The 17,400-nt window shown below is 42.0% G+C and overlaps 1 protein-coding gene across 3 annotated transcripts in view; it reads right to left on the bottom strand.

Moving 5' to 3' along the window:
- DDAH1 (dimethylarginine dimethylaminohydrolase 1) overlaps positions 1 to 17,400 on the bottom strand; it is a 261,883-nt gene that overhangs the window by 132,691 nt on the left and 111,792 nt on the right. The window contains exon 1 of one of the 3 annotated variants that reach the window (XM_031010235.3): positions 14,737 to 15,512. The exons of the other annotated variants lie outside the window; for them this stretch is intronic. Within the exon in view, the coding sequence (XP_030866095.1) occupies positions 14,737 to 15,039 (303 nt within the window). The 5' untranslated portion in view covers positions 15,040 to 15,512. Of the gene's footprint in view, positions 1 to 14,736; positions 15,513 to 17,400 lie in introns of those variants that run through there. 3 annotated transcript variants of the gene reach the window in all.

Below are 17,400 nucleotides of genomic sequence, written 5' to 3'. Positions count from 1 at the left end.
ACCGGTCTCATCTAAAAGCCGATACTCAGGTCTTTTGCAAGTAAGGTCTCTTATTGACATTTTACAACTTTATGAGACAAGTTGTGCTTTTCCTTTAGGACACTTACTGGTATTTTTAATTACACATATATTTGCGATTATTTATTTCATGCTTATCTCTCCAATTAAACTACAGGCTCCATGAGGGCAGGCATCATATTTGTTTACTTTATGTTTTGCATGTAGTAGGCACTAAACAACAATTGCCTGTTGAATAAATAAAAGTAGTGTCACCCCTTCTTACAGGTGACAAACCTGTATCAAAAGTTTTTTTGGCCAAGTTCACCTTGCTAGTAAGTGGTAGGTCTGGGTCTTTACAGGTGACTGAAGCTTTCTAAGAGTAGTCTCTTTCTATCAGGACCTCTCTCTAAGGTTGTCACAGCTTGGTGTCACAGTTATTGTTCAAAGGATATTGGTCAAATCTAGTCAATCCGATATATCATCAAGAATAGGCTAGTTATCACCAGTCCATAAATAATAATGTTACTATTACCATACGTACAATCCATCACTCATCATAACATTGCCACTGTAATCACTGTTGTATAAAGCATCACAGCATTCAGAAAACTTTGATCTTCAGCATCCTTGGGAAGAAGGCATAAAGATATTTTATAGGAAACTGAAACTTTTGAGTTGCCCGAGATGATGTAACTGAGAAGTGGAACTGAGACTCAATTCCAGGTGGAATTTCACCTGCAATGTAAGAGGAATTTTCTTAAGTACTTAAAATGGAAAATATATCGAATGTGTAAAGATACTTAAAATGTGAATTCAAATGCTAATATATGACTAGTTCAAGATCAGATGATAAGCTTAACGGCAGAAATATCTCTAAGTATTCATTCACTTAGAAGATCAGAGGATGAAGAGAAATTATAAAAAGAGTAGTACCTTTTGACTCAGTTGAGTCTGATGACCTACTCCTAAAACCATGAGCTGGAGAGGAGGCCAGTGCCCACAAGAGACCTGCCTGTAGAGTGGCACAGGCGCTGGGTGACTGGCCCGGCTGCCAGCTGAGGATCAAGTGCATACCTCTAATGGTCTTACCATCCTCCTGGCATGTTTCAGGTGGAGTCAGCATAGGGGTCCAACATACAAGAGCAATGAATGCCAACTGCTGGACAGAATCTCAGTCTGGGCAGGCCACAGGTGGTCTGGCCACAGCCCAATGGATGGAGGTCTCCAGTTTCCAGGAAGAGAAGATAGCAAGAGAAGGGCACAGCCTCAATCCTTAGGGGCTTGAATAGCAGCCCTTTAGAAAGACAAAAAGCATATAAAGGCAGAAAGAAGAGGGACTGATCACTGATGGAAGAGCTACTCTGTGCATGGTACTGCTCATTACCTTACCTGTATTATTGCATGTATTCACCATAACAACGCTATAGGGTAGTCAAAACCACCTCAACACTACAGATGATGAAAGTGATGCTGTACTTGCTCAAGGCCACACAGCTAATAAGCACTGGAGCCACAATTTGAATTTATAGCTGTCCCCTGCCAGTCCTCAGGGCAAATGGAAAGGAAGAGAATGCCCCCTCTCAAAAGTGCCCCAGGAGTCAAGCAAGTCTGCCTCCTGAGTCAGCTTAGAAGCAATGTGTCTCTAGATACCTGGGTTGAGTGAAGAGGTATGCATGCTAGAGGGGTGATGAAGACTGAATCTTGTGCTGATTTGATATCTCGAGTGATTGTGGGTCTGGGAGCAGGTGGGCAGTTCAGTGAGGAGCAGAGGGAAGTAGAAGCAGTAGAAATGAGACTGGAATCAATAGAACAGAAAATGTACTAGGCTTTCATATGGCCATTTTAATAAGTGGTATGCTTTCTGAACACCTGCCATCCTGGGCTATAATATCACATTATAATTTGGTTTACAAATGAGTGTATCACTTCAAAGTGCACAGAAATACTCTGTAGCATTAATGGAGGGGAGTCTTTGATATTTGAAAATGCCTGTTTACTGGGAAGAGCCTGAGACTTTCCACCTACACTGTTTGTTTTCCTTCTCTTCCTCTCCATCCCCTGCATTTTGCTGCCTTTGGATGAATGGCTTTACCTTCCTACTAGGTAATGAAAAACCCAGTGCCCTGAGATCAAACAGCCCATTTGCTCAATGGAAGTCAAGTGCCTTTGACACATGCCAAAATTCTGTTGCTGCAAACAACAAAGAATGGCAACAAAAGCTAAAATGACAGCATTTATTTAAGGTACTTTTTGGTCTCCTAGATAAGTAGATTTAAAACCTGTTAACAACAACAATGACATAAATAAATAAATAAATAAATAAATAAATAAAGCCTCTTGACAATGACCTACACTAAGAAGTACACTTTATGTTGCAACCTACAGCATAAGAGGGAACACGTAGATGCGTGTATGTGTATAAATGAAACAAAGGTTACATGAAACATTACCTAGCTATATTATGGGTTGCGAATACACTCTGATATTTTCTATTCTATTTCAGTTCCTTTACAAACAGCAAAAAAAAACTGGAGTGACCTACTAGAGTAACTTTACGATCCACTTACGAGTTGAACTTAAAATTTGAAAATCACCATCTAGACCTAGAGTGTAAGAACAAACTCATAGTGTTATAGGAGCTCCCCTAAAAAAGGAAGGTAAAGAAGGGTAGGGAAGTTCTAGGAACTGCATATATGCTTTCCCCTCCACAGATAGCACCATAAAAGCCCATCCCAATGGTGAAATCAAGACGACCTGCATGGAGGTGATCACAGGCTGAAAGAGCCCAGTAAAAAAGGCACAATTCATTAAAGCAAACCAACAACAACAAAAACTTTCTCCTGGCTAAACGACCACTGAAATAATGTAACTCAAGAATCCCTGTAAACATTTTTGATAATCCACAATACCACCAAGCATTCACAAGCAGAGCACTGTTAGAAAACTGATTTTATCCAAACCTGTGTATGTGTGTGTGTGTGTATGTTATAAAAACAGACCAAGTGATAGTAGCTGTTACATTTGCAGAATTTCCAGTCATTAGGTTGACCTCAGGGCAGGCGAGTGTTTCAGGGTGCGTGTTCTAAATCATAATTGAGCCCTCAGCTGTATTGAGGCCAACAAGCTATATCTTGTGTGTTTTTTGGCATTTACTTTCAAGAAAATGTTCTAACTTAAATCCCTATTATCCCATCCACTCACCAAGAAACTTCCTTCTGAGGACTGGACAGTTTAGAAGCAGTATTAATCCTGCTTTCCTGCAAACCACTCAGAGGCTTCAGTTATCCAGCTCAGTGCTCACAAAGAAAAATGCAGACATGGACATGACAACTGCACTCCCCATTTTTTCTCATGTAATTACAGCTCCAAGTCTCACAATTCCAAGCCCTTTTCCTACAAACACACAATTTTTCCAGTCACAGCCACACACTGTTTGCCTCTATCATTAATGTCTCTCATCAGAATCTTCAAAGCACTCATTTTTGGGGCATAGAAGAGCATGTATAAGGGAATACATTCCACTCTTAGTACTAGGCTGCTCAGCTAGGAGAAAGGGATCACCACTGAAAACTGGGTGCTTCATTTCCCTGCAATCCCAGATTGACCCATTACTAAACATCCATATATACTTTGTGAGAATGAACCCCAATTTATATGCCAGTCCAGATGTCTCATACTTAATAGGCACCATTACCAACAAATATTGCTGAAATGGATTACTTGGCAGAGAAAACTAAATTTTCTTTGGATTCTTACATAAGGCAGGATTTCCACCTATCTAGTGTTGCATAAGTGTGAAAGAAAGAGAGTGAAACTAGTTATTTCCAAGATCTCTTTTAGGCCTTTAGCCAGTGATCTGAGAATGACATGCACATTATAATCACATTTTAGCACATTCTGCATTTGAACACATGCTGGGGTTAAAGTAAGTGTGCTGAGTTTCGGTCCCTACCCCAAGAGTGTCTGTGGTCAAATCCTGATGTTGGATCCTGATGCCTCCCAGTGTCTGTGTAGGTCTCAGCCCCCACCTGGATGCTACTGCTTCCTACCAGGTACAACCCCGGGCAAGGGATTCAGGGAATGCTGCTGCCACCAAATTTCCCCCTCCCCGCCTCTGAAAAATGCAAAAGATGCAAGTTCAGAAGGAAAACTATGCTTTCCTGTCTTAACATAACCTTCCCTTAACCAGGTTAAAATTTGTCACCAAAGAAGGAAAGGTAGAATCAGCTTCTAGCAAATGGTGAAGTTGACAATCTCCCCCTCTTCATGTTCCCCGATCACACCTACCAGGCCACACAGAACTAAGGACTCAACACTAGTTTGCTGAATGGGCAGGGGTCCAAACAGTCAGGAAACCATCACTGTAAGGAGTCAACACAAGTGACAGGAAATAAAACATGACTTGATAGAAAGTAATGCTGAGATTTTGGCCATGATTCCCAGGACCCAACTGGCCAACAGGAATGGCCCTGCAGAATTTCTATAAAGAGGCTGAATGGTGCAATCCAGTTGAAAGGGGATGCGGTCGATTTTTCACATTTATTTTTTACCATGACCTAGTGTAAGAAATTTATTTACCTAATCAGTATACACAAACATAGTGTGTAAAAATGAAACAAGTTTTATGAAACAATACTTACCCTTATGATGCTATGTTGCGGTACACTCTGACATTTTCTACTGATTCTATTACAATAAAAATGAAAGATCTGGTCATGACCCACTAAATTGATTTCATGACCCACTAGTGGGTAGAGAGCAGCAATTGGGGGAAAAATGGTACAAAAACCTTGTCTTGAAGCTGTGCTCTAGTCATAATTGGACTGTTTCTACATTTGGGGTGACTTGGGAAGGCTCAGAGATTAGGGAGGCCGAAGCCTTAATGATGTTTAGTTTGAGAGTAACAAAAGACGAAAATGAAGAAATCAATAACCTTTTGACTAGGGCCCTTCAACATCCCAACTGTGTATTTTTCAGAGAAAAGGGAGCTGGAAAACCAGGGTCCCTGATAGAGAACTAGGATGGCATGCAGAAAGTTAGAAAATTCCAAAAACAAGATTTAAAAAATGGTTTGGGTATTTCAAAATAAAGTACTAGATCTAAATCTCTTCACACAAAACTCTTGAGCTGGAAAATATGATTACATCATAAATGGCCTAAAATATGACCTAAAGCCAAACTGTAGTAATAATAATCTTTCTTCCTGAAATGATGGTTCCCTTATGACTGAAAAAATAATTAAAGGAATAAAATGGCTATGTTTTTCTTCTATTACTATTTTGAAACTGCACCAAGATTAATTCATTAATTTCACCTTTTTCAATCATTTCAGGCTAAAAATGACTACATCTATACCTTATTTGGCTAACATGTGTACACAGCTAATTATAGGAAGGCTACTTTTAAGTAGGTATCTTTTTTTTTGTCTTTCTTTAGAAAAATAATTTCATGTAGTTTTGGAAGCCAAAAGTTAAATATTAGAAAACTAACAGTTCAGCATCAGGAATAGAAACCAGCACACATATATGGAAGGTTTATAAGAAAGAATTACCATGGGTAAGTCAAGACTTAGTTATAACAGAAAACACAACTTACAGCAATACCTCATCACCATTTACTCTCCATTTCTTCAGGCCACTGGTTCACATTCACCACACAAAAACATCAACTGACAGACACTGAGGAAAGTGATGTGTGATGGCAGACAGTATGTGGGTCTAGGATCTTACACTATTTCAATGGTTTTTATTTAAAGTCTTCTGTAGAAAAAATTACTTGTCAAATGTGCTATAAATGGTTGAGTAAGCAGAGTTTTTGAAATAGATTTAGCAAATTCAACTGCATCTCATAATGGATTATCATTAACAAGGCATGAGTTCATATGATTAGTTAATTAAGCAGAACAAGTATAATGTCTTCAGTTGAGTAAAATCCAGTATTTTTTATTTATCAAACTCCAATTCCATTTCACAAATGTAAGTTATCATCAGCTCCCCATCCACTTTCACCCATCTTCTTATCTCTTTCCCACCCTACACTTTCTCTCCCCTACAACCTGGGCTCCAAAAAGAAAAAAAAAAATCCCTCAGCTATTTGATCTTAACATCACTGCAAAAATCAAAACCAGTGTCTCCTGCCCCCAGGACAGTGGGTATCCCCACCTGGCTGCCTCCTGTAGCTCATGCAAAATTCAACCCATAATTATAGATGCATTCTCAGTTTACGCTGCACTTGAGATTCAACGGTGACTAATGTCAAGATGGAGAGATTTGTGAATAAAAATACATTTCAACAGCAAATAGAAATTAGTTTTGTCTTATTTGTCATTGACATGGGTAATGTACAGATGGTCCCTGATTTATGATGGTTCAACTTTCAATTTTTTGACTTTACAATGGTGCAAAAGTGATATGAATCCAGTAGAAACCATACTTTGAGTACTCATACAACCATTCTGTTTTTCACTTTCAGTACAGTATTCAATAAATTACATGAGATATTCAATACTTTATTTTAAAGTAGGCTTTGTGTTAGATGATTTTGTCTAATTATAGGCTAATGTAAATGTTCTGAGCATGTTTAAGGTAGTGTAGCGTGAGCTACAACGTGCGGTAGGTTACAAGTATTAAGTGTATTTTCAATTTATGATATTGCCAACTTAAGATACGTTTATCCAGATGTAATTCCATTATAAGTTGAGGAGCATCTGTATATAACTACATACTACAAGATGACAGGTTTTCCTGATACACCCTCATGTAACAAATTATGGGTCAAGGGGGAAAACCCCCAGCAAAGAATATACTGATAACTTACAGGACCCCCCCACCCTCCACCACCAAAAAAGTGCCTTACCAGAATCTAAATGGCAAACTCAGGAAATGTTTAAGTTTCAGACTTAAAGTAGACTTTAGTCAACTCCAGAGTGGGCTACATTGTTCCCAAACTGTGCTAGTTAGGAATCCTAGAAGGGGTTCCAGACCATTATGGAGCACGTGGATAAGAGTAAGAGGGAAGTACACTTAGAAATGAGGTGTGCAAAGTGGCCAAATCCCTCTAGACCCAAAACAAAGAAATACAGTTCTGTACCTGTTTCTTTTGGTGAACTTGGAATTGGATCTGAAATTTCAAAAGATCTGAGAGGGCACGGGTGGGTTTTTCTCAATTCTACATCTTTTCAACATTAATAAAATTAATCTTCACTGGACTATTACCCCCCATCTTATCTCATCCTGTTCTCTGTATCTGGAAGGTTGCTCTTCTCTGCCTTCCCCTGGTTAATTCTCACTCAATAATCGCTCCTTCTGGGAAGCCTTGGTGTGGGTGAGACACATCTTCTTGAGCTTCCATGGCACTGGGCTGAGGTCTGTCATAAAATCTGCCCCCGTGTTCTGCAAGTGTCTGTCACTGATCTGCCTCCCTCTCTGGACTGTGACATCCTCAGGGGCAGTGGAAGTGTCTAATTCATCTGTATCTCCCCAGCACCAAACATTCGGCCTGGACATAATAGACAGTTATTGAATGTACTAACAGATATGAGTAACACAACTATTATCCCTTTACTATCAAAAGCAGTCATTTTTCATGCAATCATGGCACTCATAATTAATGCCACACAAAAACTGGAAAACTTTAATATTTCTTAAGCAAAATAATGATGACAGAATCAAGGCAAAAGGATGGAGACGGAGTTTCGCTCTTGTTGCCCAGGCTGGAGTGCTGTGGCGTGATCTCGGCTCACTGCAACCTCTGCCTTCTCGTTTCAAGTGAGTGTCCTGCCTCAGCCTCCCAAGCAGCTGGGACTACAGGCGCCTGCCAGCACGCCCAGCTAATTTTTGTATTTTTAGTAGAGATGGGGTTTCACCATGTTGGCCAGGCTGGTTTTGAACTCCTGACCTCATGATCCGCCCACCTTGGCCTCCCAAAGTGCTGGGATTACAGGCGTGAGCCACCACACCCAGCCCAAAACGTCTTTTAATAAAGGCAAAGGTTTACTTACACATATTCAAACAGAGGAAAATGCTGATGTATGTATCTTCACTGGAATGGTAACTTACCCCTATAAGCCCATCCAGCTGCAAAAGCAGCTTAAATGATACAGTCCTTTTAATTTGCTAACCTAAACTAAGTTGGGTTCTTGTCCACACTGATTTGTTGGACAAAATTAAACCAACCCTGTATTAGTTTGTACTTTTCTTTGTACTTTTTCATGCTGATTCCTCTTGTCATAGTTGCTTGGATAATCTAAACATTTAGCAACAAAAGTCTAAAGTCTGGTGATTTATTCCTTTCTATGTGATGCTACTGCTCCTTCAGCAGCATCAGCTTCAGGAAAATGATGTACATTATTAAATTACTTGATAATGACAAAGTGAACTAGGATGACATTACACACACACTTTTTTTTTTTTTTTTTTTAGACAGAGTCTTGCTCTGTTGCCAGGCTGGAGTGCAGTGGCGCTATCTCATCTCACTGCAACCTCCACCTCCTGGGTTCAAGTGATTCTCCTGCCTCAGCCTCCTGAGTAGCTGGGACAACAGGCACCATACACACATTTTAAAATGGGATTTGTTGCTTGAGATTATGCCTGCTTGTCCATTCAGATGAAAAGTCCCTGCTTATGAAATGAGCCTGAGATGTCTGACAGATTTAATATCTAATATCAGTTTAGGGGAAGTGATGGAAGCTAACTTCAAAGGTCAGGGGAATATTTTGATGGAACTTCAGAGGATTCAGTTATGTAAGTAAATATTTATGGACAACCTGAAATAAATACTGCACTATGTTCTGTATAAGATATAAATGAAACTTTTTTCTCTCTTATTAAGGTTTTAGTCATTTTCTCTTTAATTATGGTACTCCCTTGATAAGAAGGAAGGAACACTACACATATCCAGATCTCTAGTCAAAAAATGAGGCTTTCTGAAATGGTTACAGATTTTAATAGCAAAAGCCCATAAAATTAATAACTAGCACTCATTTTTAAAACATGCACCTCCAAATTTATATTGAGAATCATAAGATGCCACGAACAATTTACTTATGACACAAAGGCAGTGGAAGGTAAATCTGTTTGTTGAAAAGTCGTAAGTAGATTTTTCTGTGTTTGTGGTTTATATTAATGGATGGATACCTACCATTATTATAATAAAAACTAATTTTGAAGAAATCTGAGCTTAATAAGAATTCAAATACATGCAAAGGCAATTTTCCAGCATATCTGAATTACAAGGGATCTAGCCCTGCCTTCTTAGTCTTATAATGGTTCTCTAATGAGTCTAAGAATCTCTGCGGAAAGCTCATTTTCAGCTAATAGTATCTAATAGAAGTCACTCCCTACTCATTTTGTTCCTTATTTTCAAGGCTTTCAAGATCAGCTGTACAGGAAGAGACTACATTATTGGATGCATCCCAGTCTCTGGGACACATCAATTTCCAAACGTTACTGCCAAGGCCATGTAGAAGAGTCAAAACAATAAAAAAAAAATCCTGAAAAGGAGCAGTTGTTCTAACTAGTTGGCGGTGATGATTTATCAAGAACTGTTAATCTGCTGCCATGTGAAGAGCCTCCAGCACATTCACTTTCCATCTTGGTGTCAGAATAATTTCTAGTTATGGTTTGGGGCAGTTTTCTCACTTGAAACTAAACAGAAGTTTGAGGAAATTTATGCATTTAAAAATGCAATCATCCACTATGCTGGTAAATAAGATACAATTACGCACAAACTGTGCCTAGGCCATTTAGGGGGTTATATAAATGACTGAATTGTTATTTTTAAACTAAAGTGAAAACAACATATTCTCATTTACGAGAGAAGGGAAGTAAAATGATTCACTTAGTGTTCGAGTTAGATTGCATATCACTAATGTGTAAAATGGGATTTAAGTAGTTATTCTACATAGATTTAATGTTATGTTAGGATTAACTGCAACTGGCAACAAGCACTTCATGCAAAAAATGACCTTCAGATTTTCATAAAAACCTAATTTCTGCAACTTATTACTGTGTATGACTTTGGACAAGTCACTTAACCTCAGTTACCTGAGCCTCAGTTTCCTTATCTTTTGAATAGGGTTAATAATACCACCTTTTAGGATTCACGCACATTCAAAAACTTGGCATTTGTTAGCTATGGCTATTAGACATTATCTTGATGTTCACTTGCCTCCAGGATGAACATATTTAGGCTTTTTCCTAACCAGAGAATAAACCCAGAACCAAAATATATAGGTCCTACTAAGTACCCTAATAAAAGGGGAACATCTATCCAAATTATATTCCCCATCCCTTCCATTTATGTCCCCATTCCCCCATTTGATGCCTAATTCCACTTTTGGGATTTATTACCTGGTGCTAAGCATTGACTTCTTCCTGAAGAGGCCCCTACAAATGCAAAAGCTCAAGGAAACAATAATTAAAGCTATTATCACTTTGTAAGAATGCATTTGTGTGGTTTTCTCCAAGACAAAATTACCCCACATACTAACACTTGGTACCTGGGAAAGGATAAAATAGCTGTTAAAAAGGAGCAATCCTAGTCAACAGGGTACATGACAAATAAATTTAAAAAAAAGTAAAGGGGCAAAAGGGCACAGGATATATTTTGCAATTTTGCTTAAGTTAAGTTTTGTCAGTTAATCATTCATTAGGTACTAAGAACCTTTGGACAGAAACTCAAGAAACTGGCATTAGTAGTTGCCTCTAAGGAGAACTGGTTAGGCAGGTGCAAGAGTGGGAGTAGAAGGGCAACACCCACTTTCACTGCATATCCTTTTGTACCTTTTGATTTTGGCACTGTAGGCATTAATTATCTACACAAAAGTTTTAATTTAAAAAATTCAATCCTCACACCCTGTTATTTCTCCTACATCATCTTTTAGATTATTTGTTTACATTATTTGACATTTAAACATTGACTTTTGGCCGGGCACAGTGGCTCATGCCTGTAATCCCAGCCCTTTGGGAGGCTGAAGCAGGATTGTTGAGCCCAGAAGTTCAAGGCTGCAGTGAGCTATGATCATGCCACTGCACTTCAGCCTAGGTGGCAGAGTGAGACCCTGTCTCTAAAAACAAACAAACAGAGAAGTTGCATTTTTTCCCTAAAAAGTAAGTTGGAGTCATGTAAAATTTGATAGGCCTCTAACAGCTGATTTTTCTTTAAAGTATTAAACATAAAAAATACTCAAAATCTAAAGATACAACATTATTAGACAATTAACATTATTTACTGACTTTCTGTAAATACAGTTTCCTTCACTAAAACTTAGGCTTCCTGCACACAGGGCCTGTGTTTTATTAATCTTTGAGGCCCCATTCAGGCAAACACTGGGCTTTCACAGGAATACTTTCTTGAATTCCAAGGAAGAAAAGTCATTAAATGAAACACGATGTTTTGATTAAGAAGGAATTTCTCAAGATTTTTATAAAAGCAAACAAAACAACAATAACAATAGAAAGAGGCAGGGACAGGGAAAGGGAGAAGAAGAAACAGCTATAAACCACCTACGTTCATAATAGAACTTTTGGGACCTTACTGATTGGGAATGCTTGTGAAACACCAAATATGTCATAAGGAGGGAGAATTAAGGTTAATCTAAAATAATGAGAACACTTGTTCAACAAAATATTTGCTACATGCCTACTGCATGCAAGGCCTTGGTGACAAAATGTTGACCAATACAGACATGATCCTAGCCCTCACAGGTTACATAATAGTGGGAGATACAGAACGGTAAACAGGCAATTATCATGTGGTATGATATATATAAAAGGAAGTTTATAGAGTTTTACGAGCTCATAAAAGGAGAACCAATTCCATGCTTGGAAAAGTGATGTCTAAGTGGGACTAGAGCTTTGGAGTTCTCTAAACCCGAGTTCAAATCCTGGTTTTACAGGTTACACTCTATAACCCTGGCCAATTTATTTAACCTCTCCAGGCCTCAGTTTCACCAACTTTAAAATAGGAATTATGATAGTATTGAGTTCAAAGAGTTGATGTGAGTATTAATGAAATGCACATCATAAATCTGGTATGGTGTATGGCAAGTGGCAAGTACCCAATAAATATTAGCTACTAATATTAGTGATAACAGTAAGCTGAGAACTTAAGACAGATAAAAGGGAGGAGAGGAAAGAGGAAGAGTACCCGGACAAAATAAAAGCAACAGTCTGGTGAGCTTCAGTGAAAGAACCTCGCTCGATCCATGGATCAGGGGATGCTTGGGGTGGGATCAGAGGTGAAGCTGAAGCTGGAAAGGCAAGCACAGCCCAGCTCAATGGGTTTATCTAAGCTCAGTGGGGGCCCCTTGAGAATTTTAGTCAGAGAAGGGACAGGATCAGATCTGAGTTTTTAAAAGAACAGCTTGGCTACAGTGTGGGAATGGAATGGAAAATTGACAAGACTAGAGGCAGAGATCAGTGACAATAATTTTAAAATAATTCCTTGGCTACTGTGGATTTTCACAGTTGGGAATGCAGACATCACATGAAAAAAATATACAGCAATCCATAGACGGTCTTGAAGTAACTATCTTCTTGTATTAGCATTTCATTCATTCATTCATTCATTCATTCATTCATCCACTCACTCAACAAGCATTAACACCTACCAAGGCAGTGAGCTGGTGCTGTGAGAGATTTCTACAAGCATTGCCCTACATGACTCTGCCCTCCAGAAGCATCCCATCCAACACTGCCCATATTCCTCTCCCTGCCTGGGAGGCCTGTTACCCTGGTGACCCAGATCATGTGCAATGAAAAGGCAGGCACCAGCAGGAGACCCAAACCCAGAGGCAGTATCACATAGTAGAGAGATGTTACTAACTACATCAGTGTATAGCTGACTTCTTATTAAAGGAGTAAATCTTCCATGACCCATTGTTAAGTGAATAATAACAGTCAACATTCATCAAATGTCCTGTCCTATGAATTTCAGGTAGATTAATACATTTATTACAACAACTTTGTGAAATAGGTATTATTATGTCCACCGTATAGATGCGAAAACTGAGGCAAGAGACACTCCCTAAAGATCACAGAATTAGAAAGTGGTAGAGCTGAGATTCAGTCTAATGTTTTTATCCACTACACCATGTGACTTCTGGCAGTGGGCCACCAGGCTGATATCAGAATTAAACCAATTTAAAATGTATGCTTCAAAATCTAGGCAGGGGAAAAAGATCACTGCTCACTTAGGTATCAGGGAGGCCAAAGCTTGGAAGCTTTTATTATAGGAATAAAATGAAATGGGTGAATAAATATGGTGACAGTCTCTTGAGAAGAAATTGGACTACTCTCATCAAAAGAGTACCATTTTGAAAGGGTTTTGAAATCGATTTTGCTCTTTTAAGTTCAAACCATAGCTCTGCCATTTGGCCTAGAACACATTAGGAAGTATTCAAATGGGATTACATTCCTTATCAGTTTAAAAGAGTGGGACATCTCACAGACTCAAAGATGGAGAGGTGTGGCAAAGACATCAAAGGGCTAGCAAAGATCTGTTACTCTTTTGGTTTTCTGTTAATGGAGGGTGAAATAAAAGCTGATTATCTCGATGAGAAATTAGTAGAATATGCTTATTTTCTCAGACCATGTGGCATTCCATCAACCAAGTAGTGGAGCAGGTGAGGAATAAGCATATTTTATCATAAGCTCTATAAGGCATTTCCAATGTGAAGTGAATACAGACAAAATAGAAAAAAAATTCTTAAATCTCCAGAAATGAAAGAAACCACTAGCTTCTTGCAATGCCACTGGATGCCAATAGCAACGGAGTCTTGAGCCTGGGCTCTTAACTGGCAATGAGAAGAATCCCAGGCCAGATGGCATTTTAAAATCCAATCTCACTCTATTTGTCTCTCCCCACTAACCTACATTGCACTTAAAGCAATCAGCCATTTCACAAGCTGCAGTATTTCAAAGTAGTTACAACCCTTGAGAACAGAAAAGCTCTCTTAATTGCTGTGAGCTTAAAAATATAGAGAATAAAAATTATGGAATTTGTGAAAGAACCATCTCTAATTAAACACGCTCGCTAGCACACATACCCAACACCGCACAGAGTACAGCTTTTCAAACCTAGCCCATTCATGCACACATTTAGCACAGCTCACCAACACAACACTTTCCCTTCCAATCATTCACTTACTAGTCCCGTTCTTTGGGACTCACTCGCCACCACTGAAAACTAACTTGAGAAGCCCCAGGTCTGTGGGCACCGACACCCCGTTAATTCATCCAGCTTGTCCTGCTCCGAGCGCCAGGCAGGACTTGGGGGCTTCGGTGTCACGACTGGCGCTGCCCCCCTGGAGGGACGCCCAGCCTCCACCCGCCCTACCGGAGCGGCACCCCTCGCGGCCCTCGCTCCCTGGGAAACACTCAAGAGTTGCATTGTCGTCGCTGCCGTTTAATTTTCACAAATAAAAATGCCCGTGAGACGGACTCCCCCGCCCACCCACCTGCCCGAGACCGTACAACCACACTGAATCGGATCCTCCAGAAGGCTGCCGGCAGCCGGGAGGTGTGAATAATGAACTTCTCTCTGACTCTCTGACACACACACACACACACACACACACACACACACACACACACAGACACACACACACTCGCCCCCCGACGGGAAGTTGTCAACTAGCCCGGGGGCCAGTGGCGCGACTCCCCAGGCAACACGGCGGCCGGCGGCGGGGGAGGGCCTGGCGCGCGCCCCGGCCGCGCCCCTCGAGTCGGCAGTTACCTCCTTCCTCCGGCTCGGCGCCCCGGGTCGGGTGATGAGGGCCGTCTCCTCGCACACCACGGCCACGTCCTCCACGAAGACGCAGTCCGGAAGGCTCTCGTCGGCCGGCAGCTCCACCACCTGCAGCCCCAGCTTGCTGCCCAGCACGCCCACGTAGAGCTGGTGCTGCCGTTCCGCGCGGGGGACGTCCACCTCCTCGCCCTTGGCGCTTCTCAGCGCGTGCTGGCCGAGCGACTCGGGTAGCGCCCGCACCACGGCGTGGGTGGCCCGGCCGAAGGCGGCGGGGTGGCCGAGCCCGGCCATGGCTTCGGGAGGCTTAGGGGCGGCGGCGGCGGCGGAGGCGGCCGGGTCCTGCCGCGGGCAGCGCGCGCTGAGCCTGCGAGCGCCCGGCGGCTCCTCTTGGCAGCCGCTGAATGTGGTGCAGAAGGAGCCCAGCTCGCGCCCGGAGCCCTGCCCGCGCGACTGAGCATGCCCAGAGCTCCGGGCTCCGGCCCGCGCGCATCCCGCGCGCCCACTCCGGCGCTCGCGGGTCTCGCGCCAGCCCAGGCGGGAGTTGTAGCGGCGAGCGCCGGGCGAGGAGTGGGGCCGGGAGAGGCGGCCGGGGAAGCAGCGAGGGCAAGAAGTATGCGGAGGCGGGGGACCTCGGCGAAAAGCCACCCCTACCTGGACCTGGCGGTACCTGTGTTCTGTCGCAGGTGCACACCTCCCATCGTCCCCAGCGCGGACTTGGAGAGCCGGCCTCGGTCTTGACAGAGCAGCTGGAGGGCTTCCTGGTCTTTACCTGAACAGTTTAAACCTTGCGTGCTTACAAAGTCTAGCCCACTTTTGAAGAGCTATAATGGTTTACAGATTCTTCATGTTGAGCTTAAATCCCACGGGTCCCAGTCTGTTTTCTGGCCTTACCTAAAGTACAAGTTTTTCTTGTTTTGTGTGTGTGTTTTCACAAAACAGCATTTGCATATCTGAAAACAGTTCTAATTATCTATGCTGCCTAACACCATCCTCTACCCCCCACCCTAAACCCCCTCCAGTCCTGGAGCCCAAACCACTGAAAAGTAACTAGTGATTTGGTTTCCAAGTCCCTTCAACATTCTGGTAAGCTTCCTTTTGATACACACCAATTTGCTTGTATCCTTTTAAAATCATAGTATCCGGAAAATAAACAATTCTTCCTGTGTGGTCTGACCAGCACAGACTACAGCAGCACCCTTGTTCCAGATGCTGGGCCTCTATGAACACTGCCTAAGCCTGTATTCACTTTTTTGGTGGTCTAGGGCCAAGGCCCAGGCTACAGCCTTCTTGCCGGAACTCTGATCCCAGCTTTTAGGAAACTCTGGATTTCTAGGAGCAGGTCTCTCTGAGCATCCTAGAATGGTTGCCCCAATTGAGCCCAGAGATGTGATCTGCCTTCTCTCCGCTCCCACAAGGGTGGTGTGAATTTATAAATGAGCTTCAAAATTCTCAGCTTCACATTTGAGGAGTTTTTTTGTTTTTTGTTGTTGTTTTGTTTTGACGGAGTTTCACTCTTGTTGCCCAGGCTGGAGTGCAGTGGCACGATCTCGGCTCACTTCAACTGCTGCCTCCCCAGTTCAAGCAATTCTCCTGCCTCAGCCTCCTGAGTAGCTGGGACTACAGGTGCACGCCACCACTCGCGGCTAATTTGTATTTTTAGCAGAGACAGGGTTTCACCATGTTGGCTAGGCTGGTCTCGAACTCCTGACCTCAGGTGATCCACCCGCCTCCACCTCCCAAAGTGCTGGGATTACAGGCGTGAGCTACCACGCCCTGCCCAAATTTGAGGAGTCTCAAGGACAGCTCTGACACTGACATTGGGAAGTGGGACCAAAAGTAAAATAACAAACCTTTAAGACCTACTAGGTAGTACTTCTAAAGCAAAATTCTTAGGGGATCCAGCCAGCCCCATTAGCCCCAGTTTAGCGTCAGAAATCACTTAATGGTGTCCTCAGATGGAGGATTCCCATCAAAGTTACAGGTGAAAGTTGATCTTTCACCTTAAGCTTGCCCTGGTTAAATATAAAATTTATTTATTTTTAAATTAGTTCATTATTTATTCTTTTTTTTTTTTTTTTTTTGAGATGGAGTTTCGCTCTTGTTTCCCAGGCTGGAGTGCAATGGCACGATCTCAGCTCACTGCAACCTCTGCAACCGGGGTTCAAGTGATTCTCCTGCCTCGGCCTCCCAAGTAGCTGGGATTACAGGCATGTGCCACCACGCCTGCCTAATTTTGTATTTTTAGTAGAGACGGAGTTTCTCCATGTTGGTCAGGCTAGTCTCGAACTCCTCAACTCAGGTGATCCGCCCGCCTCGGCCTCCCAAAGTGCTGGGATTACAGGCGTGAGCCACTGCACCCAGCCTATTTATTCTTATTATATATTGTTTATTTGTTTAGCTCCCGGGTTAAATAAAGTATAGGACTTCATTCTGCTCTTTACTGCAGACTTTACCAGACATTGAGGCTCCATCTGTCTCTAGCTGGCCACCATCTAGCAATCTTCATTCATGCCTGTGCCTTGTTGGAGCCTGAATATTTCACCTACCACTCAGTGCCCTGAGTCTAACTATGAACAGGGCTCTGTGTACCACTCTGGGCTCATGTCAATCTAGCAGCCAATTAAAACCTGATGTTAGCCATGTCCTTCCATA

The sequence above is a fragment of the Gorilla gorilla genome, chromosome 1, assembly GCF_029281585.2.
Source record: "Gorilla gorilla gorilla isolate KB3781 chromosome 1, NHGRI_mGorGor1-v2.1_pri, whole genome shotgun sequence".
NCBI classification, from domain to species: Eukaryota; Metazoa; Chordata; class Mammalia; order Primates; family Hominidae; genus Gorilla; species Gorilla gorilla.
The sequence above is the reverse complement of the archived record's forward strand: the minus strand, read 5'-3'. Positions and strand labels throughout refer to the sequence as shown.